The sequence below is a fragment of the Dermacentor albipictus genome, chromosome 10, assembly GCF_038994185.2.
Source record: "Dermacentor albipictus isolate Rhodes 1998 colony chromosome 10, USDA_Dalb.pri_finalv2, whole genome shotgun sequence".
NCBI lineage: Eukaryota > Metazoa > Arthropoda > Arachnida > Ixodida > Ixodidae > Dermacentor > Dermacentor albipictus.
The window spans coordinates 61,404,363-61,424,309 of record NC_091830.1 but is presented as its reverse complement, the minus strand read 5'-3'; the positions used below and the strand labels follow the sequence as shown (position 1 = coordinate 61,424,309).

The window sequence follows — 19,947 nt, the reverse complement described above, 5'->3', positions numbered from 1 at the left end:
TTCGCCCAATTTATAGCTTGTAGCAAACTGAATTTGATGTAGTTTCGTGCCGAGTTTCACACGCCCGAGCAGACGCCAGCGAAAATCCGCCAATGGCATAGCGTTATTATAGTCACGTGCCACAGTTGACGAATGGAATTGCGCACGGGAACTACTTTTTAGCGGGCTTTTTCTTCAAAGCCATTCCGCGCACAGAGTAGCGGTGTCGTGATAATTAAACGAGAAGAGTTGCTCTTTCAAACAAGACCAAGATGGCTGCAATTGGAAACTTAGAACAGCAACTATGCATCATGGATAAGGGTACTTTTTTGCACGTTCGTCGGTAAAAGTACAGCTCGCCGAAGCGACATAAAACGACATTGCGACGAAAATATTGGTCCAAGATGTGTCAAAATTTCTGAGATAATGCATTAGACACTGTAGAATGCAAAAAAAATATATTCAAAAAAGCGATTTTTCTGTCTCTAAGACCCGTGTCCCCCCTTAGACATTGAACCTGCAACCTCGTGCTCACTGGAGAATGCCAGGAGAGCTAACAGAGCGTGCCAAGTAAGCACAAAAAGGTGACAGGGATTTACAGAGGTTTGAGGAATAAGTGGGCAAACTTTTGGGCAAGACTTTAGGCCCCCATGACAAACGAGTGCACCACAATATGTTTTGGTCAGCTTTTCATGTCTGAACACTTCACGAGTTCAATGTATGAACTCGTGACGGGGAAGCCTTATCCGGTACAGTGAGATAGGTGAAGCAGGCCACTAACCTCGTGCATAGCCTGAACAAGTCGTCAACTGTGTCAGGGTGGTTGCGCAGGGCATCAGCATTTGCCAGCAGCCTGAAGGCCGGACCACAAAATGCCTGCATCAGCAAAAAAGGAGAATCGGAACAAAGAAACGAAGAGTTAAATTGGACTGAGCCACTGAAAGAAACTGAGTTATAATGTACATTAACGTAACATGGACAAGTTACTTTAACAATCCCAAACCACGTGAAATTTCGCAGCTGACCCTCGTTACAACAAACAGTACAAACACTTCAGATAACTTCGACATGCACAAAACTCAACAAGTAGATCTATGACAAATGACCAATTTGAGATTGGAGTGATCCGACTGAAAATTCTGTCCTTGTCGGTCAGTCTTTGTTGCGGCTGCAATGGCGGTAAAGAGGATGAAGGCATCTTACAAAATGAAGTCCCGAAGTGAAAGCACCGAACTCTGACTTCACTTGCAATTTGTAGAGGTAAATTAAAGGGACACTAAAGCGAAACACTAAATCAGTTTAGACTAACGAAGCATTGTTTGAGAACTCTGCAGGCAGTGATTTCAAAAAAATAGTTTGATTATTAGACGAGACAATGAAGGTCCAAGTATCAGTATTTGAATTTCGCGCCAAAATCCTAGCGCCTGTAAGTCAGAGTGACGTCAGGGATTCCAAAGTATGTTCTTGCATTTGGACCACGTTGGCTGAATAAAGGTTCCCGAAACTTGACATGTTTAATATTTGATTCCTTTAGAACCCAATGTCGTCAATCTGTAACGCTATATATAATTAGTAGGCCCTAGAAGATGCCATCAAAATCCAAGATGTCACAGCCCCCAGGTGCGGGAACTTAAGTAGGCGTCGCCACCCGTATTTCGTTCTCGCGCTTTTTCTGTCTTACCAAACGTCTTATCGTTGTAAGAGTGGTGTTTCTGGTCTTTTAGAACGGTAATTTATTGATGCAGAAGAAATCATTTTTCACTTTAGTGTCCCTCTGACAGAAGGAGTGCAAGCGCAATCACCTCTGTGCTTCACTGGCTGACTTTACCTTATGCCTTGCCAATTTTCTCATCTCACTACGCCATCTAGTCCACTGCCGTTCCCGAGTGCACTTACCGTCCTTTGGCACGCATTCTGTTACTCGAATACGGCACTGGTTATCTGATCTATACACATTACGTTATCTGCCTGACTACACATCACCCTTCTATTCACAAGAGCTCAGCTCAATCTAAAAAGAAAATTATTATTTTGTTGGTGCTTAACATCTCAAGACTGTGTAGTGGGTAATCAGGAATGCCATTGAGGAAGGTTCTGGATTAATTTCAACAATGTGGGGCTCCTCGGAATGCAGCCAGAGCAAAGTACACAACCAATGTGCATTCTGCCTACGTCAGAATGCGCGAAGCTGGGAATCAAACCCTCAAGCTCTAGCTCAACACTCAACCTAATCTCAGCTCTTATCGCTATTTCAACCTTAATCACATAACCAATCACAACCTCTCTCATGAGATAATCTACGCAAGAGCAACTGGGCAATTATGAGGCCTGTTTATCTCATAAGCAGTACATCCTACCTGCGCTGATGGGTGGCCGTACAGAGGTTTCCAAACCTGTTCAGCTTATTGAGGAATTGAGATACGATTCAGAGTTATCTCCAAAGAAGTCTGATACGGGAACGAGATCAAAGAAACACCTCTCCCAGGGCGCCAGGCACTTTACGGGTGACCCCAAACTGACCTGCAGCATTTCGATCAGGCCTTGAACGCAACCCGCCTCCGAGCCGTACTCGTCCACGAGAATGCTTCCCAGGTAGAGGAAGCAGGAGTGCTGGTGTACTTGATACAGCTGCACCATCTATCGGGAAAGAGACACACACAAGGTCAACCTAACGGCGACACTAGAGTGCAAGAAATGGGTCGGTTTAGACGCCTAACACTTTGCTCCCCACAGGAAATGCGGCAAGTTCCCGAGTAGTCTGGCGAGTATTTTTTTTTTTTATCTTTCCTATCACAGAGCGTGCTATTTGATACTAAAGCGTATACTGTAAAATTAAACAGGAAGAAATTCTGTTCTCACCAATAGTAGTCGCACACAACATGTTTATTAAAAAGAATGTAAAACACATAATATAACAAAAATTTAGCAGAAAATAAAGAAAATGTTTTATAAAAAACGTCGTTGCTTCGCACAGGAAAACCTTAGAAAGAGTTCAGAATATAAATTTTCAATGCAAGGGACCTGTGCAATCATCATCATCATCATCATCATCATCAGCCTGGTTACGCCCACTGCAGGGCAAAGGCCTCTCCCATACTTCTCCAACAACCCCGGTCATGTACTAATTGTGGCCATGCCGTGCCTGCAAACTTCTTAATCTCATCCGCCCACCTAACTTTCTGCCGCCCCCTGCTACGCTTCCCTTCCCTTGGGATCCAGTCCGTAACCCTTAATGACCGTCGGTTATCTTCCCTCCTCATTACATGTCCTGCCCATGCCCATTTCTTTTTCTTGATTTCAATTAAGATGTCATTGACTCGCGTTTGTTCCCCGACCCTATCTGCTCTTTTCTTATCCCTTAACGTTACACCTATCATTCTTCTTTCCATAGCTCGTTGCGTCGTCCTCAATTTGAGTAGAACCCTTTTCGTAAGCCTCCAGGTTTCTGCCCCGTAGGTGAGTACTGGTAAGACACAGCTATTATATACTTTTCTCTTGAGGGATAATGGCAACCTGCTGTTCATGATCTGAGAATGCCTGCCAAATGCTCCCCAGCCCATTCTTATTCTTCTGATTATTTCCTTCTCATGATCCGGATCCGTCGTCACTACCTGCCCTAAGTAGATGTATTCCCTTACGACTTCCAGTGCCTCGCTGCCTATTGTAAATTGCTGTTCTCTACCGAGACTGTTAAGCATTACTTCAGTTTTCTGCAGATTAATTTTTAGGCCCACTCTTCTGCTTTGCCTCTCCAGGTCAGTGAGCATGCATTGCAATTGGTCCCCTAAGTTACTAAGCAAGGCAATATCATCCGCGAATCGCAAGTTACTAAGGTATTCTCCATTAACTTTTATCCCCGATTCTTCCCAATCCAGGTCTCTGAATACCTCCTGTAAGCATGCTGTGAATAGCATTGGAGATATCGTATCTCCCTGCCTGACGCCTTTCTTTATTGAGATTTTGTTGCTTGCTTTATGGAGGACTACGGTGGCTGTGGAGCCGCAATAGATATATTCCAGTATTTTTATATATGGCTTATCTACACCCTGATTCCGTAATGCCTCCATGACTGCTGAGGTTTCGACAGAATCGAACGCTTTCTCGTAATCAATGAAACCTATATGTAAGGGTTGGTTATATTCCGCACATTTCTCTATCACCTGATTGATAGTGTGAATATGATCTATTGTTGAGTAGCCTTTACGGAATCCTGCCTGGTCCTTTGCTTGACAGAAGTCTAAGGTGCTCCTGATTCTATTTGCGATTACCTTAGTAAATAGTTTGTAGGCAACGGACAGTAAGCTGATCGGTCTATAATTTTTCAAGTCTTTGGCGTCCCCTTTCTTATGGATTAGGATTATGTTAGCGTTTTTCCAAGATTCCGGTACGCTCGACGTTATGAGGCATTGCATATACAGGGTGGCCAGTTTCTCTAGAACAACCTGTCCACCATCCTTCAACAAATTTGCTGTTACCTGATCCTCCCCAGCTGCCTTCGCCCTTTGCATATCTCCCAAGGCTTTCTTTACTTCTTCCGGGGTTACCTTTGGGATTTCGTATTCGTCTAGACTATTTTCTCTTCCATTATCGTCGTGGGTGCCACTGGTACTGTATAAATCTCTATAGAACTCCTCAGCCACTTGAACTATCTCATCCATATTAGTAATGATATTGCCGGCTTTTGTCTCTTAACGCATACATCTGATTCTTGCCAATTCCTAGTTTCTTCTTCACTGTTTTTAGGCTTCCTCCGTTCCTGAGAGCATGTTCAATTCTATCCATATTATACTTCCTTATGTCAGCTGTCTTACGCTTGTTGATTAACTTCAAAGTTCTGCCAGTTCTATTCTAGCTGTAGGGTTAGATGCTTTCATACATTGGCGTTTCTTGATCAGATCTTTCGTCTCCTGCGATAGCTTACTGGTTTCCTGTCTAACGGCGTTACCGCCGACTTCTATTGCGCACTCCTTAATGATGCCCATGAGATTGTCGTTCATTGCTTCTACACTAAGGTCCTCTTCCTGAGTTAAAGCCGAATACCTGTTCTGTAGCTTGATCTAGAATTCCTCTATTTTCCCTCTTACCGCTAACTCATTAATCGGCTTCTTATGTACCAGTTTCTTCCGTTCCCTCCTCAGGTCTAGACTAATTCGAGTTCTTACCATCCTGTGGTCACTGCAGCTCACCTTGCCGAGCACATCCACATCTTGTATGATGCCAGGGTTAGCGCAGAGTATGAAGTCTATTTCATTTCTAGACTCTCCGTTCGGGCTCCTCCACGTCCACTTTCGGCTATCCCGCTTGCGGAAGAAGGTATTCATTATCCTCATATTATTCTGTTCCGCAAAGTCTACTAATAACTCTCCCCTGCTATTCCTAGTGCCTATGCCATATTCCCCCACTGCCTTGTCTCCAGCCTGCTTCTTGCCTACCTTGGCATTAAAGTCGCCCACTAGTATAGTGTATGTAGGTTTCACTCTGCCCATCGCCGATTCCACGTCTTCATAGAAGCTTTCGACTTCCTGGTCATCATGACTGGATGTAGGGGCGTAGACCTGTACAATCTTCATTTTGTACCTCTTATTAAGTTTCACAACAAGACCTGCCACCCTCTCGTTAATGCTATAGAGTTCCTGTATGTTACCAGCTATATTCTTATTAATGAGGAATCCGACTCCTAGTTCTTTTCTCTCCGCTAAGCACCGGTAGCACAGGACGTGCCCGCTTCTTAGAACTGTATATGCTTCTTTTGGCCTCCTAACTTCACTGAGCCCTGTTATATCCCATTTACTGCCCTCTAATTCCTCCAATAGCACTGCTAGACTCGCCTCACTAGATAACGTTCTAGCGTTAAACGTTGCCAGGTTCATATTCCAATGGCGGCCTGTCCAGAGCCAGTGATTCTTAGCACCCTCTGCTGCGCCGCAGGTCTGACCGCCGCCGTGGTCAGCTGCTTCGCAGCTGCTGGGGACTGAGGGCCGGGGTTTGATTGTTGTGTTCATATAGGAGGTCGTGGCCAAGTACTGCACCAGGGTGGCCAATCCTGCTCTGGTGAGGGAGTGCGTTACCAGTTCTGGTCACCGGGATCAGGCCACACTCCAGGCCTCTTTGTGCAATTTTATCAACACGCAGATTTTTTTTTTTTTAATCCGGTGTCAAATTGCCGGCACCGGGATTCGAACCACGGACCTCTCGCATGCGAGGCGGGTGTTCTACCTCTACGCCACCGTTGCACCTGTGCAATATTCCAGCAAATATCAGCTTTCTATGTAAAGAAGTTCTTGAGATATTAAATATGACATTAACCCGAGTGACAAGCCCTAGCACGATGCCGAGGTCGACAACCAGCCATCTCTCCGCGCAAAACTCGACTCCCTGAGCCACTGCCGGCAAATGATCCCGACCGAAGAAGGCTAATACCCTGCAGATAAGAACTGCAGCCTTTTAGAGCATGCAGGACATGTTTATATCGGAGCACGGCAGCATTGGAATGTGTCGAAGAAGAAAGTGAAACTCCGTTTTGAAATCCAGTGCACCAAAGTTCTCTTCCGTGCCAGTTCTGCTTCCACAGTCCAAAAACTCGCACGCAGATGCACCAGAATCCACAGAAATGCGATGTTTCTACGCATTAGCAGTGCTGATGCTGACACCATGTTGGCAACTGCGAGCACTCATCGCGCCGACCGCGCCCCTTCCCCCGTGACGCTTTAAGGATCCATGCGCGGTGGGAAAAGAGAACAGACAAGCAAGACTGGCGCGACATTTTGTATTATTGAGTCCGCTCTGCAGATTTGGGTCTGCCAAATTTTTCAGAATGGGCCGTACGTTTTCCCAGTCTTTTCTTTTTTTCTCTCTCGAATATCGTCTCCAAAGCGTACGAACGAGTCTGTGCTGCAGTGTTGCCACGTACCTGTGTGACGAGCGGCTGCAGCAGGGAGTGCGAGTGACGGCCAATGCAGCGCACCGCAAACCGGATGCAGCGGCAGCACTGCTCGGTGATCTTCTCGTCGGCCTGGTACCGGTGGCACGCTTGGGAGAGTACCGGCCACACCTCCTCCACCACGGGCTGGCAGGGGTGCGGCTGGCCCAACGGGATGTTTACATTGGTGTTCCTGCGCACAGGGGTCGACGACCGCCATCAGGCGTGTCCGTTAAAAGCCGTCGCACTTTTTAGAGCAAAGCTTTCCTAGCAAATCCCTCCGAGACTTTGCTCACTGTGGCTCTAGCTGGCTTGCCAAAATAGCTCAACGCAGGACGGCATACATATAATGAGCATGTGTATGCACAGAGGAACGCCCCCCAACGTCGTCAGCATATTTTTGTTACGTTTACCACTGCACTGCCACTGAACTTTTGAACTCAATTTTGCCGCACGTTTTAAAGTCCTTCATCACTACACAGCTGCGTTGTACAGTAAAGAATACAAGTGCCATGAAAGTGGTTTTGGTTTCACATCCATGTGTGCACGCACAGGCAATTTTCAGATGAACCTTCGTGGAAAAGAAAAAAAAAAAAGCTGTGCATCCTAATCAGGTAAACAATTGTGACATTGTGAGCTACTGTTATTGCTTGAAAACCTTCCTAGAACAGACCGAAATTAGGCACCATTGACGGGAGATGATGTGTTTTCAATGCATTTAGTGCACCCTAAACTCTACCAAGACAGATGCTGCCACTAAAGGGAAGGTTCACCTGTTGCGGTCACCTTAGACGTCAGACACATGCGTGCTGGCTGGTCAAGTTCGAATTATCCAGCGAAGGCTAATTTTAGGGCCAAAATAAAGTTTGAGCACATAGAAATGCATGGGCACTGGCAGGACCCTTCAGTCGGTACCAAATGAACTGGAAGATGAAATTAGCTAAGTGGAGTAAAATTAACAGAAGTCTACTGTAATGGTAGAATGAACTCAAGGTCCACGAAGTTGTTAGCATTACCATCGCCCATGTGGCTTGGTTATTATAAAAATTCGCAACACGGAAAGATGTCAAGAACAATACCAGACAGAAATGACAAGAGCACCAGCTATAACCAAGGCCACACTTTGAAAAATGCTAGTAATTAGTGCTCACCTGAAGATGGCTGCCAGCCTGTCAAGATAGATGATTGGCTCAGATCGGCTTCCTTCGGCATTAGTCTCTTCTGCATTCATGACCTGCAGAACACATCTGCATCACTACAGGCCTCGGGGAGAAAAAACAAGTGAGCCAAAATGCGTAAGGGTTCTCCACATGGACGACAGCGGGAGAAATGCTGACCACTGCTCCAGTTGACCGCCCACCCCTTTGAGAGGACTCAGCAATTAGAGTGGTCTATTTGGTGAAAATTTTCAATTCCTTTCCTTTTTTTTTTCTGCGATCCTCAGGCGTTTCTTTATCATGAGAAATATTTTTTTATGAAGTTTAAATACTGGGGCTTTACATGCAAGAACCATGATCTGATTATGAGGCATGTCGTAGTGGACAACTGCTGATTAATTTTGAGCACCTGGGGTACTTTCATGTACCCGTATTTGCATTTTGCCCCCCCCCCCCCCCCCCCCCTTGAAATGAGGCCGCCATCAGACCCGCAAACTCTAGCTCGACAGCACAACACCATGCCCACTAAGCTATTGCGGCAGGTTACAGGGTAAATATTGAAGGAAATTTTAAGTAGAAGTTGAGAAAATCACACTTTTCTAGTGCACCGTCGACAAAAAATCCGGCAGAAAAGCGGGCTTCCGGAAGCGCCATTGCACTGCAGATCGCATGGCTTTCTGTTAGCGCAATGTCGCCATCTTGGTCGCAAAGACATTGGAGTCTCAGAGAGCCGCAGCCCCATATTTCACCACGCGCAAATAAACGCAAAGGAAATGAGCAGGAACAGGCAAAACTAGCATTACGATTCATTACTGCTGCCACGCGCAAACAGGAAGTGCTCTTATTGGCTGATACACATTTGTATCCCTGGCACGCGTTTCATGCGCATTTTGCCAGCAGCAAGCAGTGAATTTTGTTGTTCCAGCGACGCCTGCCGATCGTGATAGGCTGCATTGCTGGCTCACATTTGTTTGGTTATTGCGTCTAAAGTGCATAATTGTATGTGCCATTCAAAAGAGTGGAATGATCATAGAAAAAATAAATAAAAAAGAATTACTTGCCTGAGTAACCTCCCCCACCCCATTCTGGTCATGAAAATAATAACCGTCACATTCTCGTATAATGACTGAGCATACTTACAGCTGGGACATGTTATAACTGGCTTGACTTCTGGGATAAGTGGGCGTCACTGTTGAGAACGCCTGAAACGCAGCCTTGCCCACCCTGCCAACGCGAAACCATGCATGCAAAATAAAGAAGAAAGAAGCTGGACCTTGCTGGTAAGGAATCTCACCCGTGTAAGACGCTCCGTCTGGAGCCTGCACAACTGCCGCATGCCGTCCGTGACCTGTTCGGGACTCATCTTGGCCAGAACCAAGACAGCACCTGTAAGCAGGCCAGCACTGAGACCACTACCACCACCACCACTTCACCAAGGACACAAATACGATGCCAACGGTTCCATTTATAACAATGCCACTTACGAGAGAAAGGTATAACAATGGAAAACCGAAGCACTGTCAACTTTTATACATTATTCAGAATGATAGAGAGATGAGTGAGATGACAAAATCTGCTGGGAGCGAGTGGCGTTTGAGTTGTCCCTTCTGCTCCTCCTGTGCATAAGTTTTCTATGCCTGCCTTTTCAAAGCATAATGTCTTCTATGGTAAAATGAACTGCTTACTACGATGCTGCCCAGCCAAGTTATAAGTTATACCAATCTCAAAACTACAAGCGAGTGGGACAGAAAAATGGAAGATGGGGGTGAGCTTCACGTCTCCACATGATGGCACGCACAGCTAAGTGGCTAGACAGTTTCGCAACACAAGCCGGAGTGAAATTGTTGAACTGTGAAGTACCAAAAGCTTTAGCCGCTATCTTTCTCTGCAAACATGCCTCCTCGTGGCACAGGATAAACACTGTGGGGATCATAGGGAAGCACAACCTACCAATCTTGAGTGACTGAAATGTTGAATTCTAGCAGCGTTCCCTCAAAAATCCAGCAACCCAAATGTAATGATGCGAGCCGGAAACATTACACACCTGAAAAAGGGGTGGACGAAAACGCATAGCACATTCCATCCGAGCGCGCTGTTCTGCTCGGGGCTGGCTTGGTACATACCGCCCAATTATTCGCCAACCTCCCATAATGGTTACTTGTCACAGTTACTGTGGTCATCATCATCACATATGATGCTGCATGTTTCTGCAAACTATGGTGCATAGACTTCCATTCGTGCCCCCTGGAGCTAGCTGGCCAGAAATCTGTTTTGGATACCAAGCTTCTACTGCTGCGATGACTAATCGAAAGGACTGTGTCCGCCAAGCATCACCGTAAAAAGCCAGTCACGGCTCCACTGCCATAAGGCTCTGCTAGCTAACCGATTGGCTAGAACAATGCGAAACAGATAAAAACACAAGAAAAGCAGGGCAGGCACACACATTATGCTAATCAAAGTGAAGTTCTTGTGTGTTTTCATTGACGGCAGTTTGGATATGCTTGCTGCAATGAATGTCACTGATGCTGACACTCATCTGGTCAACTTATTGCCTCATATTTCTTGCCTGTTCCAAAACTTGAGTGTGCCTATTTCACGCTGTTTACGCAATCATGAACTCACATAAACTCTTCCAACATTCAGTTCTTGTGGCTGCACAGAGCCTGATTATCTCTCCTCTAGTCTGCGAATACATTCCTTCTGCTCCATCATTCCTTCCGCTCCATCCTTCTGCTTCGTACTCGCACCAAAAACGCGCGTGGATAATGCGCACCTTTGAGCAGCCCTAGAGCAGCGCTGGTCGAGACGCTCAGGGTGTCTACAGCGCTGACAATGTGCAGCAGCGCCGGGAAGTGTGCCACCATCTGGGACCGGCAGGTGGCGCACACGTTCTGCAGGGAGGCCGCCGCCACGCTCGCCAGGCTCTGCGTCTGCAGAGCCTGCAGCAGGAAGGTCAGCACTGGATCTGCAAAAAGGAAACGAAGACGGACACAGAGTCATTCAAGCACAGCGGAGTGGTTACAAAAGACAGGCCAACCTTGTGGAATGTTCTTATTTTTGCACCACAGTAGTTCTTTTCCAACGTCGTCAAGAAGTCCAACGCGACTCTCGACACCAAAAGAAGGGGTGATCATCTCCTCAGGTAAAGTCCAATTTTATCCGCATATAAACCCCTTTCACAGAGTAGTTTGCCATAGAGGAACGAGATGGCGCTTTCAGCGGCGCATCGCACGTTGCCTCAAGCGAAAGAAGACGAATGTGAAATCATTACCACTGCTGCCCTGCTACAGTGCAATCAGCTGCTGGAAATTTCAGTATTCAGTATTCTGAAGATTTCAGTACTGAAATACTTTTGCATCGGAGCTATAAGCAGTTAGCAAGGGAATTATGAAATGTTTGTTAATCTGAAGGCTTCGCTCAAAGCAATGAAGCCTCCCTGTAAAATATATTGTTACAAGCACGGGGAAAAGGGGTTTATTTAGGCATGCGAGAGCAGGAACAGCAGGCTATAAGCAGCAGGAATGGCCGCCGCACAGTCTTCGTTCTCCTCTTCCTTTCTCTTCTTGATTCCCGCGTCCCTTTTGCGCGCTTGGACGCGACTATATATTGTGGGGTCTAAAGCACAGAAACTTCATAGTGGGTTATGAGGGTCAACGTAGTTGAAGGCTCCAGATTAAGCTCAACCACCTACGATTAAAGGAGCACAGCCTGCCATAGTCGGCTTGTGTCACACACTGCGTTCTCAACTAGACTCAGGTTCGATGAACACCTCGAGGCATAGTGGGCACAGTCGAACCCGGCTATGTCGAACCCATATAGATAGAATTATTCTGTATACCGAACAATTTCTGAACATGGTATAGTTACAATGAGCACATATAGCAAAAATTACGCTTACATCGAACAAAAATAGCAGCGACTCCCGATACATAGAACGTCAAGCGATGGAAAAGTGCCCTCAGAAGTCGGCTTTCCCTCGCAGTAGCAGGGAAACCCGGCAGCGCGGCCTCATCCAACCCCTCTCCCTACAGTGACCACGCTGCGTCGGACCAGCCGTCAACACCCCCCTGCAAGAAAGGGTCCTGGCCCGCCCGCAGCGCTTGCTCAGACAGCCAATCGGAGGCTCCTGTGCCCTCGTCGTGAAAGATGGCAAAAGTGCGAGTTGTCTCACTGTTTTTCTGGTTCATTGTGTTTGCGCTTTGTGGTCCTTCTGGCGCAGTGTTGATGTGATGAAGCACCAGAATTCGCCTTTAGCCGTGAAGCTCGAAATCATAAATTGGGTCGAATGCGGCAAGTAGTTGTGTTTCCCCGCAGCGTGCAATATTCCAAGGAGCACTCTCGCACAATCTTGAAGAATAAGGGTGAGATTAGGGCTAAAGCAGACAAACTCACGACCCGGTGCCCATGGCACCTGACGTGTACGCACGACTGTGTACAAGTGGTTCATCCGAAATTGCTTCAGATGTGCCGGCTCCCACACGCCCGGTGATGACTAAATTCTTATGAATGTGACGAAGCCATTGCCAGTGTCGACGAGTTCATGAGTGCAAATGATGGTGTGGCGACCACGGGAGAGCCCAGAAATGAAGACATTGCCGACACTGTACCGAGCACAAGCAAAAGCGGGCACAATGAGGAAAGCAAGAACGGTGCTTTGCCCACATCCTCCGAGGTGATTGGTGCACTTGCGCTAGTCCGGTGCTTCTGTGCAAATGTTGAAGGTTGTGGCCACAGCTGCTCCGACTCCTCAGACAATGTGTAGAAGTGCGTGCATTGCAGGCAGCGAAATTGTCCAAGCAGAAGAAAATACAGGACTATTTCATGCAAAACTAAGCTAGTTTCATCAATAAAGTGATTTTATAAATGGTATGTGCTTTTATGACATCCAATTATTTAGCAGGCTTATATCAAATTATGCTCTATATCGAACAAATAGGCATTTTTTTCGAGTTCGATATAGGCAGGTTTAACTGTACGCTCAGGGTCGATTACAGAGCCTTAGGGATGTCCCATGTTCCTGCTTGTCCCTGTGTCATTTTTTTTGCGCTATGTTTCCTTCGGGACATTAGAAAGAAAAATTTTAAAGCAGTATCAGTAAATTACCCTTTTACAATACCAGAAAGGCCACTCTTACTGTGAAAAGAGGCCCAGTAAGCCAGAAGAACGAAAAACCAGTGAAGACGCTGCTTCGAGTTCCTGCACCAACTTGCGGGAGATCATGAATTTTGAAAGCGTCTAGGGTTTGGTTGTTTACTGGTAAACAAAAACTGAATTGTATTCTACAGGAACCAGAAACTGAACTTAGCAAGTTTAAAAAACTTTCAGGGGCAGGCGCGGTCGACCAAAGGGAGTAGTGCGGCCACGGCCGGACTAGAGGCGCCACACGCCGGGAAGACGTCATGGCTGCGTCACGGTGACGCCTCCCTTACAGGGGAAGGCTAATCGTTCTGCAGGCATTCCTAATAAAGTTGCTTATCTTGCTTGCACTCAGTTAAAACGGCCCAAGAACACAAACAATAGTTTGAAATCCGTGACATCACACTGGCATGGTGATGCTGGGGTTCTGGCGTGAAAATTAATATATATATATATATATATGCAACTTCAGCTTTCACTTTCTCTTCTAATCATCAACCTGTTATCAAGAAATTAACAAATATAGAGCTCCGAAAGAATGCTGCACTGATTCAGTGCTTCTCTTCAGCGTCCCATCTAACGGGACGCATTCGGAAACGGGCAGCGGGTGAGCACGCACCAAGGTACTGGGGGTGCTTGTCGATCCACTCGCACAGTTCGCCCAGCAGCTGGATGCTGGTGTGTCGCACGGCTGCGTGCGATTCAGCAGGCAGCTTCAAGATGGCCTCCACCACCTCGGGGACTGTGTCGTTCTCCTCCCTGTCGAGTGGGATAGAATGAATGCACACATACACACACATACACACACACATGTATACACACACACACACACACACACACACACACACACACACATATATATATATATATATATGTATGTATATATATACACATACATATATATACAAACAAAAAGAATCGGCACACTTCAACACTTCCTCAGGCCCGGCAAGTAGCTCTGGACAGTGGGGTCTCAGAATGGGGACCCACCTATCCACTTTCAACACCCATTTCCTTTTCACTCAATAAAATGTTGTTGTTCTCTCTCTCTCTCTCTCTCTCTCTCTCTCTCTCAGAACTGATTTGCAGGAGCAGCAGCTGGCTCTAATAATGAACACCATCGTCACATTGAGAACAACTACTCTCCGATGCACACAACAGTGTTGTCTTCTACATTACTGCTAGCTGTGGCCTTTAATCTGCTGTGTTTACTCAATTCTAGCACAAAATTTCTTTCCAGAAGGGTTCACTAAAATATGGCACGCTCATCGGAACCGAGTACAAAACCGAAACTGCAATAGATGCATGTCCAAATGCCAGTCCCAGCGATGGTTGCCTCCGAGTAACAACAACAACAACAAAAATATTGAGAGAGAGAGAGAGAGAGAGACGTTGAAGGATATGCTTTTGTGGACTGCAAGTGTTAGAAATGGTGATGGAGTGGGAAACATGCCACGGCCACCATGTTTTAGCTGTAATCCCACTCCCAATCTCAGAGGCCATGCTTTGCTGTACTGCAGGCGCCACAAGCTCCAGTGAGTGGCAGAAGCGCCAGTCCACTGAGACCCGAATGCAGTAAACTTTCTTTTTAAAGAGAGAACAAATCAATATTTCCGTCTTCTACCATAAGAATCTGGTGAGGGAACAATAAACGGTATTGTATTACGCCTTTGGTGGAGTAGAAAAATCAAGGTGCACGTTACAATCGAGGGCATGGCATTTTCCATTTCTGGCAGTAAAAAAATTGTACGCGCTTTACAATACAGGGCCTGTTAGAATCGAGCCAAAAAGGCGCAGACACTGAGGTCATCAATACAACAGTCTGAGTTGGGCACACAACCCTGCACAAATCGTTGAGTGCCAAAGTTGCAGGATGTGCAGCGATTAGCACATCCTCCGCCCAACTGCACACGGCTGCAGTGACTTGAGTTCAATCTCAAGTGGCCGCCGTGGGCAAAGTTTTCTTTCTCTTCGCTGTACGACGAGGCCAAAGCTGAGAATGAGGAGGTGACATGACGACAATGGACGGTTTTAGTTAAACCTTAGCCCAATGGTGGGGCTCAGAGAAGCATAGTTGCCGACCGATTTTTCTGGATCTGGCGAGGATTGAAAAACAGTCCGAAAAATACGTTCAGCCAAAACACTACAATTTAGAGGGCTTAAAGCGACTTAAAAAATATCTCTAATAATGCCCTGCCCTATGCTATGCTTGGAGGCGATCAGATTTGCTTGGATTTACACAAGAGTGACGTCGTCTCCATATACACAGGACAAGTGCGTCACTGGCGATCTCCGCAGCCAACAGTTGCGGGTGGTCATCATCAATGTTGTTGTCCGAACAGCCTTCTGGCTGCGGGTCAACTTGACGCACAATTTCGTAATCTGTGAGCTCGGCCCACAGTACAACGTCGTCGTCCACTAGCAAAGTCTGGCAAAGTCCTCAACTGTAATTGTGGCAGCGAACGTCCACCTAACCACTTTGCAGATCGTGCATTAAGACATCACATTAGTAGGCACGGCCTCCGAGACGGGAGGATTGCAAGTGCTCTCTATAAATAGCGTACGCCTCCCTATCTTCGATGCCATAGAGCAGGCCACTGGAAGCCAAGCCTGGCCAAGCCAATGAAAAATCCAAACTAGTGGTCTCCAAAATCGGGTAGCGTGGCTTGGAACGAGCGATTTAGATCAGAAAGTTAAACTTTGGGGCCCAAATTCGTCAGAAAGATTGGTCGCGTTAGCTCTGTGCATTAGCTCTGTGAAAACCCCGACAGCGCATGTATGACGTACAGTATATCCATGAAATTTTTTGGAGTTCAAAAAATCTGTCGGCGACTGTAACATTACTACTCTGTAAGTGCACTTTGCAGAAAGTGAGTTTTAGTATAGCGTGATAGCGTAGTTTACAAGTGGGGCACTATTCAATTATGCTACAAATTTCACACGCATAGTGTACACAAGTTATTTATTCGCAAAGCTTTGCGTGTGTGTCAGAAAAGTGGGATAGGCAGGAAATGACAGGCTCGTGGCAAGTTGTATTCGCACTTTTCATGCCTGCCGACCTACGGCAAAATCAGTACAAGTCTGCCCATCCATGACCTCCAAGATTGCCCGATCTCAGATGCCATATGCTATCAGAACAAGCTCTTGAATTTGCCGACAGGAAACACTGTCATCCTGGAAATTTATCTCGTTAGGCCTCGACACATTCAAAATGAGAAACGATCTTGAAAAATTTCACAAGGTTATTATTATTATTATGTCAACGAAGCGACCAGAGACTATGCAACAGCTGTTTACGCAGTTATTTCCTACGCACTAAGCTAATTCTACAAAAACAATGGCAGGTTCAGCTCGAAGCAGCTGCTCAGGACTGCCACCACGTCTTACGTAAGCTATGTAAACCATGGAAAGACGGTAACATTAAATCTGAGAAATGGTGTGCAAACGCTAAGCACTATGTGTCGTACAACATTCTGCACATCTGCATTTTGATCCCACTACTCCGCTAGGCCCGCTATTACGCTAAACTAAAGCTGCCTAATGGCACGATTACAACAATAACTTGAAATTGTGACAACGTGATGGAAAGGATAGACACAGTGACCACGATCCTCACTGCAGCTACAAATGTCCTTGAGTAGCACTTACGGCACAACATTCTTTGCCACGGCAGCCATGGCGAATAGGGTGGCCTCGGTGACATCCCATGTGGCCGAAGCACCCTGGTTTTTCAGGTTCTCAAACATCTGCCAGTGACAAAAGAGGAATGGAAAAATGAGACTAACATTGAACAACAACAACAGCAGCAATACAAATCATATAAAATAACAATGGCAAATGTTTACTGTCAACTGTTTACTGTTAACTGTTAATGGCAAGTGTTTACTGTCCCAAGGCAACACGCAGGCTATGAGTGACGTCATAGTGGGTGACATTGGGCTACCTTTAACATCTGAAGTTCTTGCACATACATCTGAATGTAACAAACACGAATAATTTTTAGAGGTGTGCGAATATCGAAATTTTCAAATACGAATCGAATACGAGTACTTAGCTTCGAACATTGAATCGAATATCTTGCTAATATGCACACACATTTATTAGCAAGTTAGGTTAACTTGTTATGTTGTAAGATTGCAATTGCACTGTCAATGTTGAAAAACTAGACTAGTGAACCGTTATACCAAAACATCACACATTTGGCTCATGTTAATGTGGAAAATTTAGCGATTCCCACTAGCTGTCCTCGCCATGCCTGAGCCTTACTATACCACATCAAATGCCCATAAACTCGATGGCATTTGACTCTGTGCCAGTCATCATTCATCTCACTTGCTCTCAAATAATAAGCTCAGAATTGGGGGTGGCGCTGCAAAAAAAGAAAAAGCGAGCTCTCGCTGTTCGCAAACCCATGCCCCTAGCTACCGAAAGGTTGGCTTTCCCGCAATGTTTAGCCGTTTAGTGGCCAAGTGTGCCTTACAGGCGAAATTTCCCTAGCAGCGTGAAATCGTTACAAAGTTCAGCAGAAAATCGCTCCAATATTCCAAGATTACTTAGGAACAAATGCTAAGAGCCATGTTTGCCCCTGCATGGCCAGCAATATAGCCAATTCGATTCGAACATTCATACACTAATATTTGACAATATTCAAACTTTGCAACTATTCGCACGCCCCTGTTGATTTTGCTTCCCACGCTCATTAGAATGCGGCCACTTTGGCCAGGAGTTGAAACATGTGAGCTTACACTCGGCAGCAGAAAGCCATAGCCACGGAGCCGCCAATGTGAGTTACTACAACAATAATATTACTATTGAGAACCCATTAGATTTAAACACCTCAGCATTAGCGTCTGAACCTCAACAAATTCATCCAAGTTTAATTTCAGCTCTGCGGCTCACAGAAAACGTCCCTGCCAGACAAAACAGCTCACCTGGTGGAAGCAGTTGGCAGAGCCCACGAGATAGACCACATCCTTGATGAGCTCGGCAACACGATTCCGAAAGTCACCGAAGTCGTCCTTGTCGGATGGCACCCCTTCCTGCATCGCAATCGTGATCACTATCCACATATTTTACGTCCAATGCAAAACAAACCTCCCTTCAGCGATCTGCAATCACCCCTGTTATCACACTAGCTGACACCATCCTGAGCCAGCATATTACCATATTACCATATTACCAGCATCTTGGCATCAGCCAACAATTTGTTTTTTGAGCTCGAGCTCCTTCAAAGAAGCTGCGGCAACACTTCCTTTCCCGTTCATTCCTTAATGCTTCACTCCTTTCTGTTCTCGTCCTCATTTAGCAGCGTGTTTGCCTTACAGACCATTTGAAGCATCCTCTTGGTCAGTTGTACAGTCAACGTCCGATTTTTCGGACTCCCTAGAAGCCACGAACACGTCCGAAAAATCGGGCAGTTCTGCCCTTAAATGCTCAAATCGCCACAGGCACATCCGAAAAAGCTTTGAAGGCCTGCCAGTACACTTATTAGGCATATCAGTGCTCGTACTTGGACAGGAGATGGCGGGTGCACGTGTGTATACTTAAAAGGAATACATTCTGAGTTCCGTGACAATTGCCTCTTCACCGCAATAATTCATTTATGCTTCACTGCGTAACAACTGTACTGACGTGAAGCTTACTTTCGGAAACCTGCATAATTCAATGCATTGTGCTTCCCTAGCTTCGAAACCATTGGCGAGAGTTACAAAGGCTGAGTTGGCGCCATTGTTAACAGCGGCGTAATGCTAACAGTTGCAGAAGTCGAAGTAGCTCGGCCTAGCGTTGCCGTAGTGGTGAGTAAGGCTGCCAGTGAATCTGCATGCGAGAGCGCCGGTTCGAGGTGACGAGGTAATCAAAATCGCAGCGGTGGTGGCTTTGATTAATGCCATTTCAGACCTGCAGTAGGTCACGGCAAGAAGTCTGGAACATCGGATGGCAGACGGTTCTTGCGTCTGAAAATTTCATACGTTCTTATGTATTGACCCTACTGCTGCTGTGAAGCCGTTCTAATTGTCGGGCATGTCCCAAAAATTGGCCATCCGGAAAAGTCGATGATGTCTGTACACTGGCAACTCCTCCAGCCGACGACACGGCATCAAAGACAATTCATAATGATTCCTCCCTGTTACTCAAGCCAACATTAGCGCAACTGTTGCTCCCTTTCAATGAAATTACAGCTAAATTACCCTGATAGAAGCATAAATTCCTGGTTTTTCCTGTTTTTCTGGTTGGTAGACACCCTGATTTAATACATGGCCGGCACCTCTCTCTCCTGTGAGGTCGTACTCTGCAGAGACTGCACTTGTTTCAGTGACTCCAAGCCGGCCAAGGCACTTTTGTTGAGCACTACAACCAGAAGCAAAACACAGGAGACCTCGAACAACTGATCACACCAATGATAAGGAACCACCCCAACATATGGAAGTTTCTTTCGTTGGAAAGCTCACTAGAGATTGACTAACTGCATAGTCAACTCTGAGCTGAAACCGAAGCTTAAACTGCAGCCAAATTCACAAGCCTGTTACCCAAGCAATGCCACTGCACGTGTCCCTGACAAGCTGAAAAGAATAAAAATTAAAAAGGATAAAACGCATACTTGTACGTGGTTCATGATTTCGATTAAAAAAATAATAGAACGTGTGTGGCCTTGGATATTCCCTATTTCCCACATATAGCCAAATATTGAAGGACGCAGAAAAACCCCCTACAAGCAGCAAAAGGCAATGGGAGCCTGTCAAGTTCTCGCCAGATCAG

At 46.1% G+C, this 19,947-nt stretch overlaps 1 protein-coding gene across 2 annotated transcripts in view; it reads right to left on the bottom strand.

Moving 5' to 3' along the window:
• Tnpo-SR (transportin 3) overlaps positions 1–19,947 on the bottom strand; it is a 57,206-nt gene that overhangs the window by 8,473 nt on the left and 28,786 nt on the right. For both annotated transcript variants that reach the window (XM_065444485.2, XM_065444486.2), the window contains exons 13-21: positions 18,123–18,230; positions 16,840–16,937; positions 13,811–13,950; positions 10,829–11,020; positions 9,350–9,441; positions 8,050–8,132; positions 6,890–7,091; positions 2,500–2,616; positions 761–855 (exon numbers count right to left, since the gene is read on the bottom strand). In XM_065444485.2, the coding sequence (XP_065300557.1) occupies positions 761–855; positions 2,500–2,616; positions 6,890–7,091; positions 8,050–8,132; positions 9,350–9,441; positions 10,829–11,020; positions 13,811–13,950; positions 16,840–16,937; positions 18,123–18,230 (1,127 nt within the window). The remainder of the gene's footprint in view (positions 1–760; positions 856–2,499; positions 2,617–6,889; positions 7,092–8,049; positions 8,133–9,349; positions 9,442–10,828; positions 11,021–13,810; positions 13,951–16,839; positions 16,938–18,122; positions 18,231–19,947) is intronic.